The sequence below is a fragment of the Diabrotica virgifera genome, chromosome 1 (genome assembly GCF_917563875.1).
Source record: "Diabrotica virgifera virgifera chromosome 1, PGI_DIABVI_V3a".
In the NCBI taxonomy this organism is placed as follows: domain Eukaryota; kingdom Metazoa; phylum Arthropoda; class Insecta; order Coleoptera; family Chrysomelidae; genus Diabrotica; species Diabrotica virgifera.
The window spans coordinates 203,171,543-203,192,485 of record NC_065443.1 but is presented as its reverse complement, the minus strand read 5'-3'; the positions used below and the strand labels follow the sequence as shown (position 1 = coordinate 203,192,485).

The window sequence follows — 20,943 nt, the reverse complement described above, 5'->3', positions numbered from 1 at the left end:
AGAAGATGACGTCCCTTGTAGTGACCTTGGGCACTAAGTGATCGAGAGGTCTGTTCTGATGGCATATTCGTGTTTAACTACTCAGAAACCCCGGAGTAATCCATTTTTATCAATTTAATGCCGAAATCTCTCAAACTCCAGAAGAGGATGCTCCTTGCAGTGAGCTTGGGCTTCAGGTGCACAGGGAGTCGGTGTTGATAGCATATTCGTGTTTAGCGACCCCAAAAACCCGTAAGTAATCCATTTGCATCAATTTGATACCGAAACCCCTGGAAACTTCAGAAGATGAGGTCACTTACAGTGTCCTTGGGCACCAGGTAATCCTAAGGTCTGTCCTGGTGGCATTTTCGTGTTTGACCACCTCAAAACCCCCCGAGTAGTACAGTTGCATCAATTTAGTGCCGAAATCCCTCGAAACTCCAGAAGATGACGTGCCTTAGTAGCGACACTGGGCATCAGGTACTCCGGAGGTTAATTCTGATATCATATTCGTATTTAGCGACCCCTAAAACCCGTGAGTAATCCGTTTGAATCGATTTCATGCCGAAAACCATCGAAACTCCAGAAGATGACGTCTCTTGCCGTGACCTTGGGCACCAGGTGATCCGGGGATCAATTCTGACGGCGTAATCGTATTCAGTGACCCCAAAAACCCTCCAAATAATAAATTTTGTTCCTTAGTATACTGATTTTGACTTTATTTTTATATTTATGCAATTTTGGATGCATTTTATGCACTTTACAGTGCAATTATGCATTTCCACCAATTTTTGAATAGTAGACTTTTTTCCTGACGTCATCCTGAACATAATGCAAAAAACTGCAAGTCTCTAGGTGCTGTATTTAAAAATTTATTTATTCGGGTGTTTTTAGTGCTAAATGCCCTGGTCTAATTAGTCAACGCTTTGGATTATAATTTGTTCACTTGAAAACTCTATATTCCGAAGAATTGAGACAAAGTTGCAAAGAATTTGCTGAATCACGTCTATGAAGATGTGAACGAGAAAAAGTTAGAAAGAGAATAATCTGCATTTAGCAGAATACTTAAAAATTAATCAAAGTAAAAATGAAGGAATTGATAGTATTCTGAAAATACATCATCTTTTAAAAGAAAACAAAATTGAAGACATCTTTCCTAATGTAAATGTAGAAATGGCACTGGGAATCTTTTTAAATATGATGGCAACAAACTGCACTGGGGAACCTTCTCCAAATTAAAACGAATAAAAAATGGATTAAGAAGTACAATGCTTAGAGAGAGATTAAACAGTTTGTCGCTAATGTCGATAGAATTAGTCCTGTCGCCAGGGGGGGTACAACGGCCTCCTGTATTCAGATGGACTTACCCAAGTTTTTTTTATGTATTTTGACCTGTAGAACACGAATTTTTTGGGTAACAGTTGATCCGGATGTCGATAAGATTGTTATAAACCAAGAAGTTGAGGAATCACATAACAGCGATTTCTCGCAAAACAACACATTTTTTTGTATTTTTTGGGCCATTCTAACCAAAAAATTTTCCTACAAATTTTTTCGTAGGATGCATAGTTTTCGAGATAAACGCGGTTGAACTTTCAAAAAATCGAAAAATTGCAATTTTTGAACCCGAATAACTTTTGATTAAAAAATAAAATAGCAATTCTGCTTACCGCATTTGAAAGTTCAAGTCAAATTATATCGGTTTTAATTATTTGTATTGCTAAAAATTTATTATTTTATTGGTAGAAAAAGCTACAAACACCTAGTGTTTGAGTGATGTTTTCAATGATTTCTCATTTAAAATCGAACGAGTAGGTAGAATAGGTAAAAGTGCAAGCGGGTCTATTTCTACGTAGCATGCATTAAAACGCATGTATTAGGCACGGGAAACACTAGGTGTTTATACCTTTTTTTAACAATCAAAAAATAAATTTTTAGCAATACAAATATTCAAAACAGATATAATTTGACTCAAACTTTTAAAGGCGGTAAGCAGAATTGCTATTTTATTTTTTATTCAAAGGTTATTCGGGTTCAAAAATTGCAATTTTTCGATTTTTTGAAAGTTCAACCGCGTTGATCTCGAAAACTATGCATCCTACGAAAAAACTTGTAGGAACATTTTTTGGTTAGAATGACCCAAAAAATACAAAAAAAATGTTTTGTTTTGCGAGAAATCGCTGTTATGTAATTCCTCAACTTCTTTGTTTATAACAATCTTATCGACATCCGGATCAACTGTTACCCAAAAAATTCGTGTTCTACGGGCCAAAATACATAAAAAAAACTTGGGTAAGTCCATCTGAATTAAGAAGGCCGTTGTACCCCCCCTGGCGACAGGACTAAATGTAATATGCACAAATACATATGTTTTAAAGATGTGATTAACGATATTGCTCAACTCAAATCTAGAAGAGTGCCTCTTAAATCAACATATACAGGTACTTACTAGGACAAATCGTAGATTCTAATAATTACTTTGTGTGTATTACATTATTACATATTACATACAATATTACATCTATTCATAATACATAATAACAAAGCTAAAACTTTGCATAATATATGTTCTTTTTTATTCTAACAAAATAGTGCTTTGCTTTATTATAAGCCAGAGGCCCCATTTTACTAATGGGCCCAAGGCCTCTAATAGGTAAAAGACGGCCCTGTCCATCTTACGTATGTAGATAACTCGTTACTGCATCCTTCCATCTTTTTCTTGGGCGACCAACTGACCTTATTCCATCGTGCCTTTCACAGAAGGTTGTGTTTGGTAGTCTTTCATCATTCGCTCTCAGTATATGTCCTGCCCATCTTTTACGATTTTCCTTGATGTACCGTATTATGTGTTCATCTTCATAGAGTACTTCGAGTTCCTGGTTGTGTCTTCGCCTCCACTCTCCTGTTATCCCATCACTACAAGCCCAAAGATAGTCCAAAGACCCAATCTCACTTACATACGCTATTATGGGACGAATTAAAGTTTAACATAACTTTGAAAGTAATTTTCATTTAAGTAGATAGCGTCGCTAGGGAGTAATATGCTTTATTTCCATATTTGAGTTCTTAAAATCTTCGAAATTTTATTCATTTATTGAAATTTTTGCCTAATTCTTTGTCTTGGATTTTTACTTCCTTCCTCATTTCCCTCCTTTAAAAAACTGAGTAACAACCACAACAAGTTCTGCTAGAGCATCACAAGATATCTCACGTTTTCAGGCGTACATAATAAAGGGCGTCTAAAGAACATTAGAAAATATGCCGACGAAGCAGTAGTTTCTTCAAATAACTTGTATGGTTTGCAAAGAATAATGTCCCATATGTCAGATATCAGTAGAGAACATGCACTTGATCTCAATACGTAAAAAACAAAATAAATGATAGTCATTAAACGCGAAATATTAATTACAATCGTTTATGGAAAAATCGGGTTTTAGTCATCTTCGACTACCTGTATGTTAAGATTTTGCTGATTTCGGTTAGATGCATCATATGTCATGTTAACTAACGACCTATCAGGATACTTAACATTGGGTTGATGTCTTGCAAAGCCTAAACGCCATGACACACTGGTTATATGAGCACAAGTACCCATAGTTCTCACACCCGATTGACAGGAACACCAACCGTCTAGGAAAAGAATATTTGGTGTTTTGTAGCTGGCCGAAACTTAGAAAATATTCGAACTCTTACGCATCCCAGTCCATCCATATTCTCATCAATTTGAAACTGTTCGTCACTGTTTGTAATTATTTTATCTTGTATGTAAGACGGTGACAGTTTAACCTGATATATTTCAATCGTCAGGTCTTTTAGTTACTCTAAGTCGAAAAAACAAAAGTTGGCAAAATCGTGATTATGAAGCCTTATGCACTAACCATTTCTTCTAGTTAGATTGTCAGTCTCAACTCTAGCTTGTACAACGTTAGGAATTAATAACCTCTGTAATAATTGTTGTGCAGCTTCACCTGTAGCACCTTTTATGTGGATCGGTAGGTGATACATCTAATAGTGCACCTACGGTATGAAACTTCAAATTCATAAATAACTTATGTGCAATAAGTTCCCATAATTGTCGTAATTGTCGAGTTAATTAGGTTGAATTTAAAAATATATAAACATTCTCAATTTCTTTGAAACACGAAAATGCAGCAGCTGCATAATACTATGGTCAAATCTGAGAGTGCAGGAAGAGTCTATACCGGTTTCGGGAGTTGTTTCCCCCTCATTAGTAGTCCCATATCCTCCTCTCTCAGATTCTTCCACGTACTTTAGGCCTTTCCGAATTGCAAAGAAAGAAATGTCACGGATGAACTAGGGCCATCTACCGAAAACAAAGTAAGTTTATCAATCGAAGTAGCACAGAAAACGACAATAAATATCGTCTCCATACCACCAGATTGACAACAGGTGGAATACTTTCTTTGGTTACACCTCCTGAGATTTTCAAAATTTATAAATCATGCAGGATGCCGAGGAAATTAAGATGAGAGAATTTTAAATAATTCACAACTCATCTGCTCAGCGTGGTAAAAGCTCCAACAAGAAAGATTCCTTAATACTCAAACAAAAGAGTAAATGAATTAAAAATGTATAAATATTCCCAATTTTTTGCAACACGAAAATGCAGCAGCTGCATAATACTACACCGAGAGAAAAAAATTCTTGACATAAAGAAACTTTATTAATATTTAAGAAAGATCGACTTGGCATATTGCCTAAGAAATATATCTTTGTATGTAAGATATAATTTTCTAAAATATTTCAAATAAATTCTACTATAGCCAAAGAAATATATCTTAAACATGATTGAACTATCACTTTCTGGCAAACTTTAAACCCATTTATCAGAAAGAAATTACACTTGATGTTAATTAATTTTATTAGTCATAAAAATATATTTTCTACACATTAGAAAACTATTCTTTCTGAGCAATAATATTTCTTAGTAAGGAATATTATTATTTTACTATTAATAATTAATTTATTTAATGTTTATTTAATTTATTTAATTTAAGAAATATATTTCGCAGAGATAAACGTATATTTAGAGTTAAGTTAATATTTCTAGAAAATAAAGTGATATTACATATGGCGAAATAAATCATTGTATTGAGGTAAAATCATTATTTATTAATAAAACAAGATATAAAACGTTATTATTACATACAAATATTTTCTCCACTCCTAAACCACTGGCTTCTACACAACAATAAAAGGATGGAGAGGCAAATCCAACTTCCTCAAATTTTCCTTCTTTTGTTAATAGCACTTTGTATATCAGCAATTCACTAAAACAAAATCGTTATGAAGAAAGAGTAAACTTAATTTAATAAAAAATTTTTTATAAAGATATAGATATTTATTTTGACAAATTTAGGAAATACAAAAAAAAAACAAATACACGGCCCCACATAAGAACTATTAATACTAATAATAATCAATCATATTTAGTTCAAACATGGCATTATTTAACCTACACATCTTTGTTTATTTTTTCTTTTTGTTAATGAAATATTAATTATTTATCTGTATAATATTAAGTCACACAATAAACATTGTTTAGCTAAAACAAGAGGGAAAATACAACCAATGTAAAACATTGAAGCAGACATAATAATATGTAATTTTCTTAATTTTTATAATCTAAAAGAGACAGCATACCTAATCATTAAGAAATTTTATTACGTGAAAGTATTATTAGTTTACATCTAAGTCATTTAATACATATTAACTAATTCACGGTTTTCGGCAATAACATTTCTTAACCATAAACATATATTTCTTTTAGACTAACCGATTTCTTTATCTCAAATAAATTAACAGAAAAAATCCTCAGCGTTGCACCCGCCATGTTTGATATAGCGTTGTATTGTATATTTTTATAGAAGACGATACATTCAAGAAACCTATTATAGTTGATACATAAGTATACACATTTTTAAAAAGGTACTTACATGTATGAAATTCTACCATTTCTGGAAGGCCCCGCAGTTGGTTAATAACTCCTTTCTTAATATTGTTCTGAAGCTATATATTATATCATTCTGTCCCAGCTTTAAATTGTGGCATATTTCCCAGTTAGAATAATAAGCTCCTTTATTTCAGAGTCGTCCATCATTATACCTAAAAAGCATATAAAGATACTATTATGTTTCTTTTTTAACCATTCGGATACGCAACAATATTATTATTACATCTTAAATTACTCAATTTACTTTTATTTAATACCTATATATGTACGTACCTTCAAAATATCCGTTAATTTTTAAAGTACACCAATAAATCCAACATCCATCTATATGAACATGAACATATCACGCCATCTTGACAAACACTGACGACTAAATCATAAATAGTTAATCTGCGCAATTCTTTTGTGGAAGAAAATCTCTTTGCAAGTAACATTTCGGCATTAATGACAAAGTTTTTATTTTATAACCACAGTTACTACAAAGGGTATTTCTGAAGAATTATTTCTTGTGGTTTAAAATATTTATTTGATTGCAAGAAAATTTCTTGTTCACAAATATAAATATGGATTAACTTAACACTATATTTCTTATACTGCAAAATATTTGTAGTTTTCAATTTAAGAAATAAAAACTTTAGTATTAGTCCAGGGCGCATCTGTTTTGAGATGGACGTTGAGAGGTGACTGAAATTTTTTTGCAGAAATTGCTTGAAAATAAATCAAATAATAATATTTGAGTTATCCTCCCTCTCAAATAGGTCCGGAACATTGTTTAAATAATCAAAATGTCAAAAATTTAAAGAAAAATTCGATTTTTTCTTGGTTTTTTGATTATAACTTTAAAAGTATTCATTTCCGAGAAAACTTGTACTGACATAAAAGTTGCGTAATTAAATGTCCTACAATATAGAATTGGTTAAAAATTTAAAAAATAGTCACCCTAGTTGCAAAAGTAGCAACAATTACGAAAAAAACATACAAAAACAAGTAATCGCATTTTACGTTTTTCAAACATTTATGCTACATTTAGGACCTTCATATTTCACCCAGAAAAACTTTATGATACAGTAAAATAATACTGTAAATTTCATTAAGATGGGTTTAATAGATTTTGCAGAATAAATTTTGCAATCCAGCTTTCGCAAAAAAAATTCTTTTTTCAAAATGTTACAGGACTGAAAATAAAGCAGATAGCAAGTTGAATTTTTTTTGCTTATAGAAATGTACTGTACCTTTCATTTGCAATTTTCAAAATTAAAATCGATTAATTACCACGGCGTCAGAAAATTTTTGAAATAAAATATAATTTTTGGTGCTACGCGCAGGACAGCGGTGTTCGATTCACACAAGTTGATTTCCACCATAATTTTTTCCAATCTTTATCTAATATATTATTTTCTTACTCTATATTTTGTTATATTTTAATATTTTAATTCCACAAAAATCAAACTAATTTTATTATTGTTTGTGAAATATTGTTTAAACAGTTGCATAGGTCTAAAAATAATAAACTTTTATTATTTAAGTTAAAATATAGGAACAAAGAAAGTTTTTGCTAATAAAAGTGTTATTTAAAAGGATAGAGTATGTGTTTTTATTTTGCAGTAACCAAATTTACTTATTTATATCGAAATGTAATATAAATTAAAATCATTATCAAAGGTCATTGGAATGCCCAATCAGAGCAAACTATCCGCTGTCCTGCGCGTAGCACCAATAATTAATGTTTATTTAAAAAAATTCCTGACGCCTTGGTGTTAATCGATTTTAATTTTGCAAAATTGCAAATGAAAGGTACAGTACACTTCTACACGCAAAAAAATTTTCAACTTGCTATCTGCTTTATTTTCAGTCCTGTAATATTTTGAAAAAATGAATTTTTTTTACGAAAGCTGGATCGCAAAATTTATTTTGCAAAATCTATTGAACCAATCTTGATGAAATTTATAGTATTGTTTTACTGTATCCTAATGTTTTTCAGGGTGAAATATGAAGGTCCTAAGTGTAGCATAAATGGTTGAAAAACGTAAAATGCGAATACTTGTTTTTGTATGTTTTTTTCACAATTATTGCTATTTTGCAACAAGGGTGACTATTTTTTAAATTTTTATCCTATTCCATATTGTAGGAAATTTAATTACGCAACTTTTATGTCAGTACAACTTTTCTCGGAAATGAATACTTTTAAAGTTATAATCAAAAAACCAAGAAAAAAATCGAATTTTTCCTTAATTTTTTGACATTTTGATTATTTAAACAATGTTCCGGACCTTTTTGAGAGGGAGGATAACTCAAATATTATTATTTGATTTATTTTCAAGCAATTTGTGCAAAAAAATTTGAGTCACCTCTCAACGTCCAAATGTACTAATATTTTTACAGATGCGTCCTGGTCTATATAAGAAAATTAAATGTAACCATTAATGCATTTCTTAGTATTGAAGAAATTATCTGTAAGAAATTATTGATTTGTGTTTAAAAAACTCGTTTCTTTATATGTGAACCGGCATGTTTAAGTTAATAGGATATGTTAACTTTTAAGAAATATTGCTCAAAGAAATCGGTGTTTTAGGAGAAAAGAAATTGTTCTCTCGGTGTATTGTCAAATCTGAGAGTGCAGGAAGAGTCTATACCGGTTTCGGGGGTTGTTTCCCCCTCATCAGATCCATATCCTCCTCTCTCAGATTCTTCCACGTACCACACTTTAGGCCTTTCCGAATTGCAAAGAAAGAAATGTCACGGATAAACTAGGGCCATCTACCGAAAAACAAAGTAAGTTATCAATCGAAGTAGCACAGAAAACGACAATAAATATCGTCTCCATACCACCAGATTGACAACAGGTGAAATACTTTCCTTGGTTACACCTCCTGAGATTTTCAAAATTTATAAATCATGCAGGATGCCGAGGAAATTAAGATGAAAGAATTTTAAATAATTCACAACTCATCTGCTCAGCGTGGTAAAAGCTCCAACAAGAAAGATTCCTTAATACTCAAACAAAAGAGTAAATGAATTAAAAATGTATAAACATTCTCAATTTCTTTGCAACACGAAAATGCAGCAGCTGTATAATACTATGGTCAAATCTGAGACTGCAGGAAGAGTCTATACCAGTTTCGGGGTTGTTTCCCCCTCATCAGTAGTCCCATATCCTCCTCTACTGATAAGACTTCTGATGAGGGGGACACAATCCCGAAACCAATATATACTCTTCTTGTACTCTCAGATTTGACCATAGTATTATACTGCTGCTGCATTTTCGTGTTGCAAATAAATTGAGAATGTTTATACATTTTTAATTAATTTACTCTTTTGTTTGAGTATTAAGGAATCTTTCTTGTTGGAGCTTTTACCAAGCTGAACAGATGAGTTGTGAATTATTTAAAATTCTCTCATCTTAATTTCCTCGGCATCCTGTTTGATTTATAAATCTTGAAAATCTCAGGAGGTGTAACCAAAGAAAGTATTCCACCTGTTGTCAATCTGGTGGTATGGAGACGATATTTATTGTCGTTTTCTGTGCTACTTCGATTGATAACTTACTTTGTTTTTCGGTAGATGGCCCTAGTTCATCCGTGACATTTCTTTCTTTGCAATTCGGAAAGGCCTTAAGTGTGGTACGTGGAAGAATCTGAGAGAGGAGGATATGGGACTACTGATGAGGGGGAAATAACCCCCAAAACCGGTTTTAGACTCTTCCTGCACTCTCAGGTTTGACCATAGTATTATGCAGCTGCTGCATTTTCGTGTTGCAAAGAAATTGAGAATGTTTATACATTATTAATTCATTTACTCTTTTGTTTGAGTATTAAGGAATCTTTCTTGTTGGAGCTTTTACCACGCTGAACAGATGAGTTGTGAATTATTTAAAATTCTGTCATCTTAATTGTTCAGTAGTTTTCTAAAGATAAGACGAAACTTCAGTTATGCTGATATTGGATAAGTGTAAGCATTCACGAAAACATGATAATTCTTATGCCGCTCTAGCAGCATATTTTCTATCGCACTTCTTCAGTTTTCTGAGGATTTTCGGAGGTTTTCTGAATACGATACATCTATTTTTGACCATGAATTCATATGCAAATATTCGTGAAGAAAATAAGTGTCTCTTCTTTCAATAATAAATATTTTCGTTCACTTAAATTCAATAACTTCAAAAGGCTGTAGCTTCAGAATAATAGTTTTTCATACCTGGGTTCCATGGATTTTTTAATCTATGAACTGAGAACTATCATTGACCGTACTTTCGTTCGCAAACATAAGGAGTGTTTCGGGGTCCTTTTTGATGTTGGGGGGTAACGTAGCTCCTCCGCGCGCCGACCAAAAAGTGAATCAGTGTGGTGAAAAGTGTGATGGAAGTGAATGCTGTAAGTTATGAATAGAGGGTTGAAAAATTTTAAAGAAAAAACTCCATTTTTCTCATTTTTTTAAATAATTTCTGTTTTTAAAAAAATAAACATTAAATTTTCAATTTATATCAAATATTATATGTAAAATTGAATAATGAAACTTTTACCTTCTACAAGTTTTTTGTTGGGGCAATATCTCTCAATTTATAGGCGAAAATATGAGCGCAAAACGCAAAAATTTGATATCTAGGCATCACGCTATTTTACTACGAAAAGCTCGAAACAGAAGTGGAGGATCAAGTGAATAGAGCAAACAAAGCCGTAGGTTGCCTGCTTGAAGCAATATGAAGAAATGACAATATCGGTAAAGACATTAGAGACAGAATTTACTAAACAGTCATCAGACCAATAATTACATACGCGGCAGAAATACGAACTGATACAGACAGGACAAAAAATTGCTCGAAACAGCGGAGATGAAAACCCTTCGAAAAATAGATGGTACGACAGTAGCGTGTTAAGTACAGATATACGACGGAGATGCAAGGCGCAGAACATTAATAACTGGGTAAGAAACAAAAGAATAGAATGGAATGACCACATAAGCCGAATGACAACAAATAGAGTAGTAAGGACGGCGAGAGACGGTTCCCCAATAGGAAGACGATCAGTGGGAAGACCACGAAAACGATGGAATGACAACTTACTGGAGGCAGATTGAAAAAACAGACAGACTCATGTCTATACAAAAAGAAGAAGAACATCAGAAAAAGATTATAAAATATTCTTCATCAAGCTACCTTGGCAGTGACTGGTGAAATATTAAATTTTATTATTAATTGTAATCGATATATTGTACATGTCACAATAAGATTGGTCATAAATTATACCACGATTTTTAGTGATAAAAATAAATCGATTTGGCCTTACTTACCTATATGCAAAAGTGCACACAGAAAAGTTACGGAGTAGGTAGTAAATTTATAAAATAAAACCGAATTATTTAATATTGCTTCAAACCAGTTTAAAACTTTTTTATGAAAACTTATATCATGTGTTAGCATGCCATGGCTAATAAAACCGAAGTAGCGAACATGTTTTAAAAAATTAAATCATTAATAACAAAAATTAAAAGTTACACCATTTTTTTTCTATAAAACATTTTCATCTAAAACTTTCCAGAAAATTTCTTTATACTCTACGTTTATCATAAACGTGATTAGAAAGCTAAATTTCAATTTTTTTCACTCAACTTTGGCTATTAAACTTGAAATTCAGGAATCTGCACCTTTGGTCCAGGGTCATAAGGTTTTTTCCATGACACTTGAACAGCCAGGGGGGCATCCATAAACTACGTCGTAAAAAATTTGGACTTTTTAATACCCTCCCCCCCTCCGTCGTAATTCGTCGTTTAGAGACGACCCCCCCCCCCCCATGTCGACGTCGTCATTGCAACTCACGACCCCCCTTCATTGATTTAAAAAAAATCAATATTATTTCTGGTTTTTTTTTAAATCAAATATGAGGGGGTACGCGTACAATCTTGGTCCAATGCTATTTAAATGCATTAATTATTTTCGAATCCTGAGATAACTAATAAATATATTTGAAAAATTTAAACGTAGAATAAAATATTACATTATTACCGAGAGCTAAAAGTCCCTTAGAATAAACAAAAGGTTTCTTTTGAATGAAATATTATAAATGAAAAATCAGACTAAATTTTCTTTTAAACCCCTGTAACTTATTAAAATAAACATTATAGATGTTTTCAGGAACTTTTGGCCCTCGGCAATAATGTAGTCTTTCAATCTGCGTTTAAATTTTTCAAAAATCTTTATTAGTTTTCTTAGTATTCGAAAAAAATAAATACATTTAAATAGCATTGGACCAAGATTTTGCGCCTACCCCCTTAAGTAATTAAAATTAATAATTCACTTAAAAATAATGTAATTTAATAAAAAATATATGAATACAGTATTTAGTTAAGCACATATACTTTATAACATACGTTACTACTTATAAATAAATAATTTTAAAAGTCTTTTTCTTTTCCCAACCATTCACTGATATTATTAATCATATTATTTTTTTCTTCTTCTTTAATTTCTACGGGGAAAGTCACTTCAGGATCAATATTTTCTACGTCGATCCATTCTAAATATTCAGATTCATCAGAATCTTTCAAAAGACACAAAGCCGTAATATTTTTTGCTTCCAGCCGTTGTTCTGTATATAGAAGCGATTGTTTAAACCCAAAGAACAATGTCTTATTGTTTTGCTGTCCTGTACAAAAGTGCTACCTAATATTATTTTAACGCTGTGACTGATAATAAAAACGAAATGAAAAGTATGCGATAAAAGTATCTATAATAGAATTATTGTTTTTAATTTTAACAAAGGTATATTTATTCGTAAACGTTTTGTTCTATTTTCAATTTCATATCAAAAACTATACGTTTTTATATGAATATCTGATACTTTAATGCTGGTAGAAGCTAGTAAAAAATTATTTTTATAGACACAATAGCGACAAATTTAAATATAGCTACCAATATATTAAACGACGTCGAATGGTCACTCATACCCCCCCTCCCCCCTGTCGTATTCCGTCGTAATAAGCAAGCCCCCCTCCCTCTTCTCAACGACGTAGTTTATGGATGCCCCCCAGGGTGCTGAAGCATTTTTTCGACAGGTAATACCTATAAGAGCAAATTGTAACTATTTCCTGCGCAGGATCTGGCGGCCATTTTTATTTATAAACAATTAAGAGTCAAAAAATGGCATTTTTCACTTTTTTTTCAAATCAATGAAAAACAGGGAAACTTATGGTTTTTTTAGTACAAATATCTTCGAGATTATGGAAAAAGCTTTAAAATAACGTATTACAAAGTTTGATATACTCATTTTTTGTTAATATAATTGCAAAAAAAATTTTATTGCACACGTTAATTTCAAAATACACAATATTTTTGTCCGTGAGTGTATAAAAATTTCAGAAAATATAATATTAAGGCCGAACAGAGGTGTACCGAGTTAAACGCAAAAAAAGTGATTTCATTTTTTTTTATTTTTAGGGTAAAATTGCGATTTTGACGAAAATATGACCAAAATTAGCCATTCACCACACGGTGGTCAGTACCTAGTCATTTTGGGTGTGCGTACCGCTGGCCTATTACAGTTTTTTAATGGCAAATATGCACTTGGTTTTAGGAAAGAATAACACTACGGAAATTTGATCGAGGCAATTTTTTTCTTCATTTTTTAATTGGGTGAATGTCAACGGAATAGTGCGATGGCAGCAAAATGTTACGCAAATAAATACCCTAATAGAAATTTAACGAGCAGGCTCATATTTCCAGCAACTGGGACTTAACAAAAACAGGTGCGTGGTAACAGTGGCCGTTCAAAAAACCGGGCAAATGATAATACTATTCTAGGCCTTATTGATGAGCACCCAAAAACGATCATCACGGTGATATCTGCTGAATTAGAAGACGAAAATAGACGGAACGTAACCTTTATAAAGAATATTTTATTCACCGACGAAGCAACCCTCACAAGAAATGGAGTCACTAATAATGAAAACTTTTTGCCTGAAAATTGGCGGAGGATTAGTTTACAATATCTCCCTTAATAATGCGCCAATTTCAATGTTTGTTTTTAATTTGGGGAGCATATGAAAATAATAACATCTGCATGACCATTTTGCAATAAATATTTATTAATTTGTTAAAAACAATATTTTTTCAAAAATTGTTTTATCTAATATTGTGATAAATAAAAGGTGGCACCAGGGATGACCACAAAACAGTAATAAATAAAATTTATATTTAAAGAATTTAACAAAATAGTAAAATGTTGTTAAAGAAACATAATAACTTTTTTCTTTGTACAAATCATTGGCAAAATCTCGTAGAGTTAATAAGAAAATATATAAAAATATGGAGGACAACCTTTATATAAATATGTATATGTATACATATAAGTGAATAAAAATTAACAAATATATACACAATTTTCAGTGTACTACCTGCTTTAAAGTTATAAAATTAAATCTAAAATACATCTATATTTTAATGTTGTACAAAGAAAAAAGTCTTGTCTATGTCGGTTCGCTAAACTCAGACACAACTGGCTAGTGATTTCAGTAAGTAATTTTGCCAATTTGGTAAAATTGGCAAAAAAAAAATTACTAAATAGTTAATAATTACTAAGTAGTTAGTAATTTTGCCAATTTTGGCAAAATTGGCCAAAAACAAAAAATTACCTACTAAAATCACTAGCCAGTTTTGTCTGAGTTTAGCGAACCGACATAACAAATTTTTAATGCTAATTCAGTATTATTTTGTTAGTCTTTTGTGTCAATTTTTAATTATCATATCTAGAGAAAAAAAAATTGAAAAAAAACTGTTTATAACAAATTGACGAATATTTATTGTAAAAAGTGTTATTTAGATGTTATTATTTTTATATGCTATCCTAAAAAAACATTGAAGTTGGTCCATTATTAACGAAGATATTGCAAAATACTACTGCACTACGCTTCATGCAAAAAGTTTATGTAAGGCCGCTACGAAAATCATTATCCTTTAAAATATTTTAAAATTTCAACTCTATGTATAAATGACATTGTTGAGTAGTAGGGTTGATAAATGTACTCACGCACTTTAAAGTGTTACAATTGATAAATAAACAAATTATGAATTTTTAAACTTAGAAAAGCTATCTCGGCAAAAAATGGATCTAGATTTTTTTTCTTTTGTAAGTGTGTCAAAAATTACCAGGAACATGAATAACGAAAAATAATTTAAAAATTTTTAATCCCGGCGATGTTATTTAAAAAACAAATTACACCAATTTTCAAACACCATTTTGGAGGGGTGTTTAATTGAAAATTCCACACCTGTAATTTTGAACCAATCAAAATACGTTATTTTGACAGATCACCATGGCAACGGAGGTATTTTATCGGAAATTTTTTGCTCGTGGGGTACCCAACAGCGAATTATAGTGGAAATTTTTTGGCGTTTACAATAACAGAACATTTTTGACAGACTGGTTTTTATTTGTTTACATAATTTAGTTTTGATTCATTTTAGTTACAAAGCTAAGATGTTTTCTATATTCTTCGGACACCTCCTCTCTTCTTAATGGCGAAAATGCAGGACTTTGAATGTTTTCAATTAAGTTTCTATGTCTAATAAAATATATATAATATTTAGACACTAATTTATTTACCTTTTTCCCATTCAGTACTTTCAATTTTGCGTAGTTTAGTTTTAAAAACGCCAAAAAATAATTTTCTATCACTTGTAGTTACTCAAAACTTATGTAAAATTGAAGAATATACTATTTTCTATCTTGAAATGGTATTCCCATTCAACTACAATGAGTAGAAATTACGAATTTGAAAGCCTAAATAATTGCTGACAAAGCTATGGCGCGCTATTAATCTGTTCATGCAGCTTTGGATTTTCAAATGCAAATTTGGTGTGGAATTTTCTTACCGAATACCACGCGAAGTCAAATTAATATCCGAAAATTTTTTTTTGATCATGAATATTTTGAAAATTTCCCGAGTCGCAGACGAAATAATTTGACCTCTAGTGGTATTACTAGTGAAAATTCCACACCTGTAATTTTGAACCAATCAAAATACGTTATTTTGACAGATCACCATGGCAACGGAGGTATTTTATCAGAAATTTTTTGCTCGTGGGGTACCCAACAGCGAATTATAGTGGAAATTTTTTGACGTTTACAATAACAGAACATTTTTGACAGACTGGTTTTTATTTGTTTACATAATTTAGTTTTGATTCATTTTCTATCACTTGTAGTTACTCAAAACTTATGTAAAATTGAAGAATATACTATTTTCTATCTTGAAATGGTATTCCCATGCAACTACAATGAGTAGAAATTACGAATTTGAAAGCCTAAATAATTGCTGACAAAGCTATAGCGCGCTATTAATCTGTTCATGCAGCTTTGGATTTTCAAATGCAAATTTGGTGTGGAATTTTCTTACCGAATACCACGCGAAGTCAAATTAATATCCGGAATTTTTTTTTTGATCATGAATATTTTTAGAAAATTTCCCTCGTCTGCGACTCGGGAAATTTTCAAAATATTCATGATCTCAAAAAAATTTCCGGAAATAATTTGACCTCTAGTGGTATTACTAGTGAAAATTTTTTTAGCTCATACAGTATGGCGGCGTAACTTGGAACCTATTGATAACTTTTTTATTATCAGTTTTACGAAAAAAGTTATTCTTTATAATATACTCTGCATCGTATATAATCTAAGATGCAATCATCAAATATCAAATTTAATTTACGGTATACGAGGTATGTCAAAAAATATGAATTTCACTCAAGAGTAAAGTACCTTTACATTTCACAATATCGAAAATTGTTATTAAGAAAAGTTGTTTGGAATTAAAAAATTTGTTTTAGTGTTCAATTACATCCTTCTAATTAAAATATTGTGAATAATAAAGGCACTTATCTTAAGAAAAATTAATATTTTTTACATATCTTGTATAAAATTTAAAAAGTTTGATATCTGATGATTTTATCTTAGATTTTAGACCAGTTAGAGCATTTTATGAAGAATAACTTTTTTTCGTAAAAGTGATAATAAAATAGTTATCATAATTGTAATAAAATGATGATGAATATCCGTAATTTGAGAAAAAATTGAATTTTTTTCGATTAGAATGATGTTATTGTATATTTGGACATAGTTTCTGATTTCAAACAACTTTCCATAATAGCATTTTTTGATATTCTGGAATATAAATATAAAGGTACTTTAATCTATAACGAAATTCATATTTTTGACATAACTCGTATAAAATTGATAAAATTTGATATCTGATGGTTGAGTTTTAGATTTTTGACTATCCAGAGCATTTTATTAGGAATAACTTTTTTTCGTAAAATTGATAATAAAAAAGTTTTCCATGTGGTTCCTAGCTAGGCAGACATACTGTATAAGAGCTTCTGTATAAAAATTTTCAAATTTCAATGCCATATTCGGATTCAGCATAATCAAAAACAAAATAGAAACATATTTGATCAAAGTAAAATAATGAATTCAACGATATTTTTAAAATTATTTATACAAAACAATTGTTATTGTTTAAACAATTAATAAACAATTAGCGGCCAAATCTGCGAGTAGAACTTTTTACTTTAACATGTATATAAACTAACAAAAAAAGTTTTAGAAAAATATAAGCTTGTTTGAATTTTTTCAAAACAATGCATATTTTCGTTCTAATTGCACTCCCCTATATCGAAAATATACATAAAAGTAAAAAAAATGAGATCTTAAAACTTGTATACTCTATCGGCAACAACCGCGTTTTGCAATTAAAAAAATTTTTATTTTTTATATACAATTTAAATATCTCATAAACTACTTAATATTTATCAACCGATGTTTTTTTCAGTTTATATTGGTACCATCGCGCAACATTTTCTGTAAAACAAAATGTTTTATAGTGCTTATTTATAATGCAAATAATATTGTTTTGAAAATTTGTTTTTCAATTTTGATTCACAATTATTTAAATAAATTAAGAGTTAAATTTAATTTAGTAAGTCTTATATAAAAGATTGTTTACTGTAGATTTGTTGTAAAAGGTATATTTTAATTTAATTTATTTTCCTCGTGGATTTTCTTAATAAGAACATGAATTGCCGCGGCAGTTATACAAGTAAATTTTGTGCAAAAATTACCCATTGTTAAATATTCAAACAATGATCCCTGATATGAATCATAGACTTTCTTGAAAATATCTTTTGTTTGGACCTAAACTTTAATAAAAAATTTATTCCAACCTGTACGGAATTACATTTTGATTTTATTTTATTGGGCTATAACATTTAACACAACTAATAGAATAAAATCTACTTTGTCTAAGGCTAAAACTAGAAACAGAAGAAACGAGTCAAAGCAAACAACAATACTTTATTTAAAACTAAACTCAACAATGAACAAGAAAGAACAAAAAATTGTTTTTTCTTGTAAAATATAGGTAAATATATCTAATAATACAATTAATGTAACATTAAATTCTAAGATATAATAAATTTGTTTTGTTTTCAACAGAACAAAACAAAGTAGTGCGTGTGAGGATTAAAAAAAATTGAATTTTGAAACCAGCTTCTGCAACTTATGAAAATAAGAAAAGACTAATACCCAACAGAAATTAGGTTCAGAGTAGTTTGGTTAACTTAGATTAACATACCTACAGAAGGAATTACTTTTATTTTCTTAAGAAACCAAAAAAATATTGTTCTGAATTAGAAATGCAACCAATAATAATAATAAATTAAAATATAAGTACAAGAAAACGAGCTATAACGTGTACGTTAATTTTAAATCCCAACATAACTTAGTAAGAATAAATCTAACAGTCTCTAATAGTTTGGACCCACAGCATCCGTAGTCAATATCTCGCTAACAGGCACCACTAATATTTAATAGAAGCAACAATACACCCAAAAAAGGAACTATTAATAAACTAACCTGCGGTTATCAGAACGCAAACGAAATAAATCGCCACCATCGTGCCTATGCCTGTACCACTCCGCAAACAAACACTCTGTATGTAAAACTGAGTCAGAACGCTGCGAAGGCAGGAACTATATTGGCAATTCGCCCCTGCGTGGAGATGATCGCTGCATACGCCCACAGCTGAATGTGTCTAATTGACAATCGGGGCAAAAAAAGCAACTAATTGACATACCTGGTTGTTTGATTGGGTATCGATTAAAGGATTAATCATTTGTGTACCGGCGTTCTAAGGATTCTTCGATGTTTTTTTCAATGTGAATACGTCGCGGTCGGAAAAAGGGTTTTGGAATCGGAGAATTCGTTTCTGTAAATAGGTAAATTTGAATTTGTGATAAGATATGATAATATAGTTGACTAACAATTTTACAGGGATTGGAAATAGCAAATTGTTTGTAGGATTATCTAATTAAGAATTAACTACAAATACAGGGCCGTGCCGTGCTATGATGCGGTGAGGCAGCCGCATCAGGCGGCATCACAAGGGGGCGGCATAATCAGTTAAATCTAATATATATATAATCAAATTCCCTTCTACCTATTGGTGTCGGGATTACAATAATAACTTAGATATTGTGTACAAATTTACGCCACTGTCTTCTATTTTGTGCCAATACTTTTGCTTCTTTCCAGGATTTGCCTCTCTTTTGTAGAACTTTTCCAATAGCTTGGTCCCATGTTTCTCTTGGTCTTCCTCTCTTCCTCTTGATATTTACTTTCGCTTCCCAAATCATTTTTACCGGTCTTCTATCGTCTAGTCTTTGTAAATGTCCCCACCAGCTGATTTGTCTTTTTTCTATGAATTCTAAGATTGATTCCACCTCCAGATCCTCCCTTATCTGCTCATTTCTTACCCTGTCAAGTCTTGTAACTCCTCTCGCTCTTCTTAGGTACTTCATTTCCGTCGCTTGTATTCTGCTCTTCTGCTTCTCTGTTACTGTCCACGATTCACAACCGAAGGTGAGTATGGGTCTATATATTGCCTTAAAAACTTTCATTTTTGTACTTTGCGCTATTTCCTTTTTTCCTATAAAAGTTGTGTTCATTGCATAATATGAATGTATTGCTTTCTCTATACGTTTATCGATTTCTAAACCTTGTTGACCTGAATCTTCAATTTTTACACCCAGGTATTCGAAGCATTCAACTTGTTGTATATGTATACCATTGATCTGTATACTCACGTTTTCTTTAGTTTCTGCTACTACCATCACTTTTGTTTTTGTTAGGTTTAGTTTCATGCCACTTTCTTCTAATATTTCACTCCACGTTTGTAAGTTTTCTTGTAGGTCCTTTTCTTTTGTTGCCATTATAACGATGTCATCTGCAAAAGCACACTCTGATATTTCGATCGGTTGTAAGTTTTTGTATCCTACAAATAGGTGTTTTGTTCTCTGACTACATTTTTTAATTATTTCGTCCATAAACAACGTAAACAATGTTGGACTTAGTCCTCCTCCCTGTCTTAGACCATCTTTTGTTATAAAATTTTCTGACTTGAGGTTTCTAGTTATAACACAATTCGTCGTATTTTTATATAGACATTCAATATTTTTCCTTAGTTTGGTTGCTATTCCTCTTTGTTCTAGAAGCGACCATACTTTTTGCCGAGGAACAAGATCAAACGCTTTTTGTAAGTCGATAAACGCAAAATATGCTTTTCCTCTTCTGAGTTTCGTTTTCTCAATGATCTGTTTAATAGTGAAGATGTGATCTTGCACACTTCTTCTTTTTCTAAAGCCACTTTGAGTTTCTGCTAATGTTGTATCGATTATCTTTGTCAGCTTTTCTTGTAATATTTGTTCGTACAGTTTCATCGCCGAGCATAAGAGCATTATGCCTCTATAGTTTTTGCATTCTTTTTTATCTCAAGATTTAAATATGGGTAGTATCAACGAGATCTTCCATTCTTCTGGTATTCTTTCAGCTTTCCATATCTTGTTTATTAATTGTAATAATATGTGTTGTCCTTGTACTCCCATATATTTGAGCATCTCAGTTGTTATTTTATCATGCCCTGGTGACTTTCCATTTTTCATTTTTGCC

General features: G+C 31.2%; 1 protein-coding gene across 1 annotated transcript in view; it reads right to left on the bottom strand.

The window, feature by feature from the left end:
* Window positions 1-19,125, bottom strand: part of LOC114331925 (putative carbonic anhydrase 3) — a 147,971-nt gene extending 128,846 nt beyond the window's left edge. The window contains exon 1 of the mRNA XM_050646337.1: window positions 18,853-19,125. Coding sequence (XP_050502294.1) covers window positions 18,853-18,892 — 40 coding nt within the window. The 5' untranslated portion in view covers window positions 18,893-19,125. The remainder of the gene's footprint in view (window positions 1-18,852) is intronic.
* Between the last annotated feature and the right edge of the window lie 1,818 nt (window positions 19,126-20,943).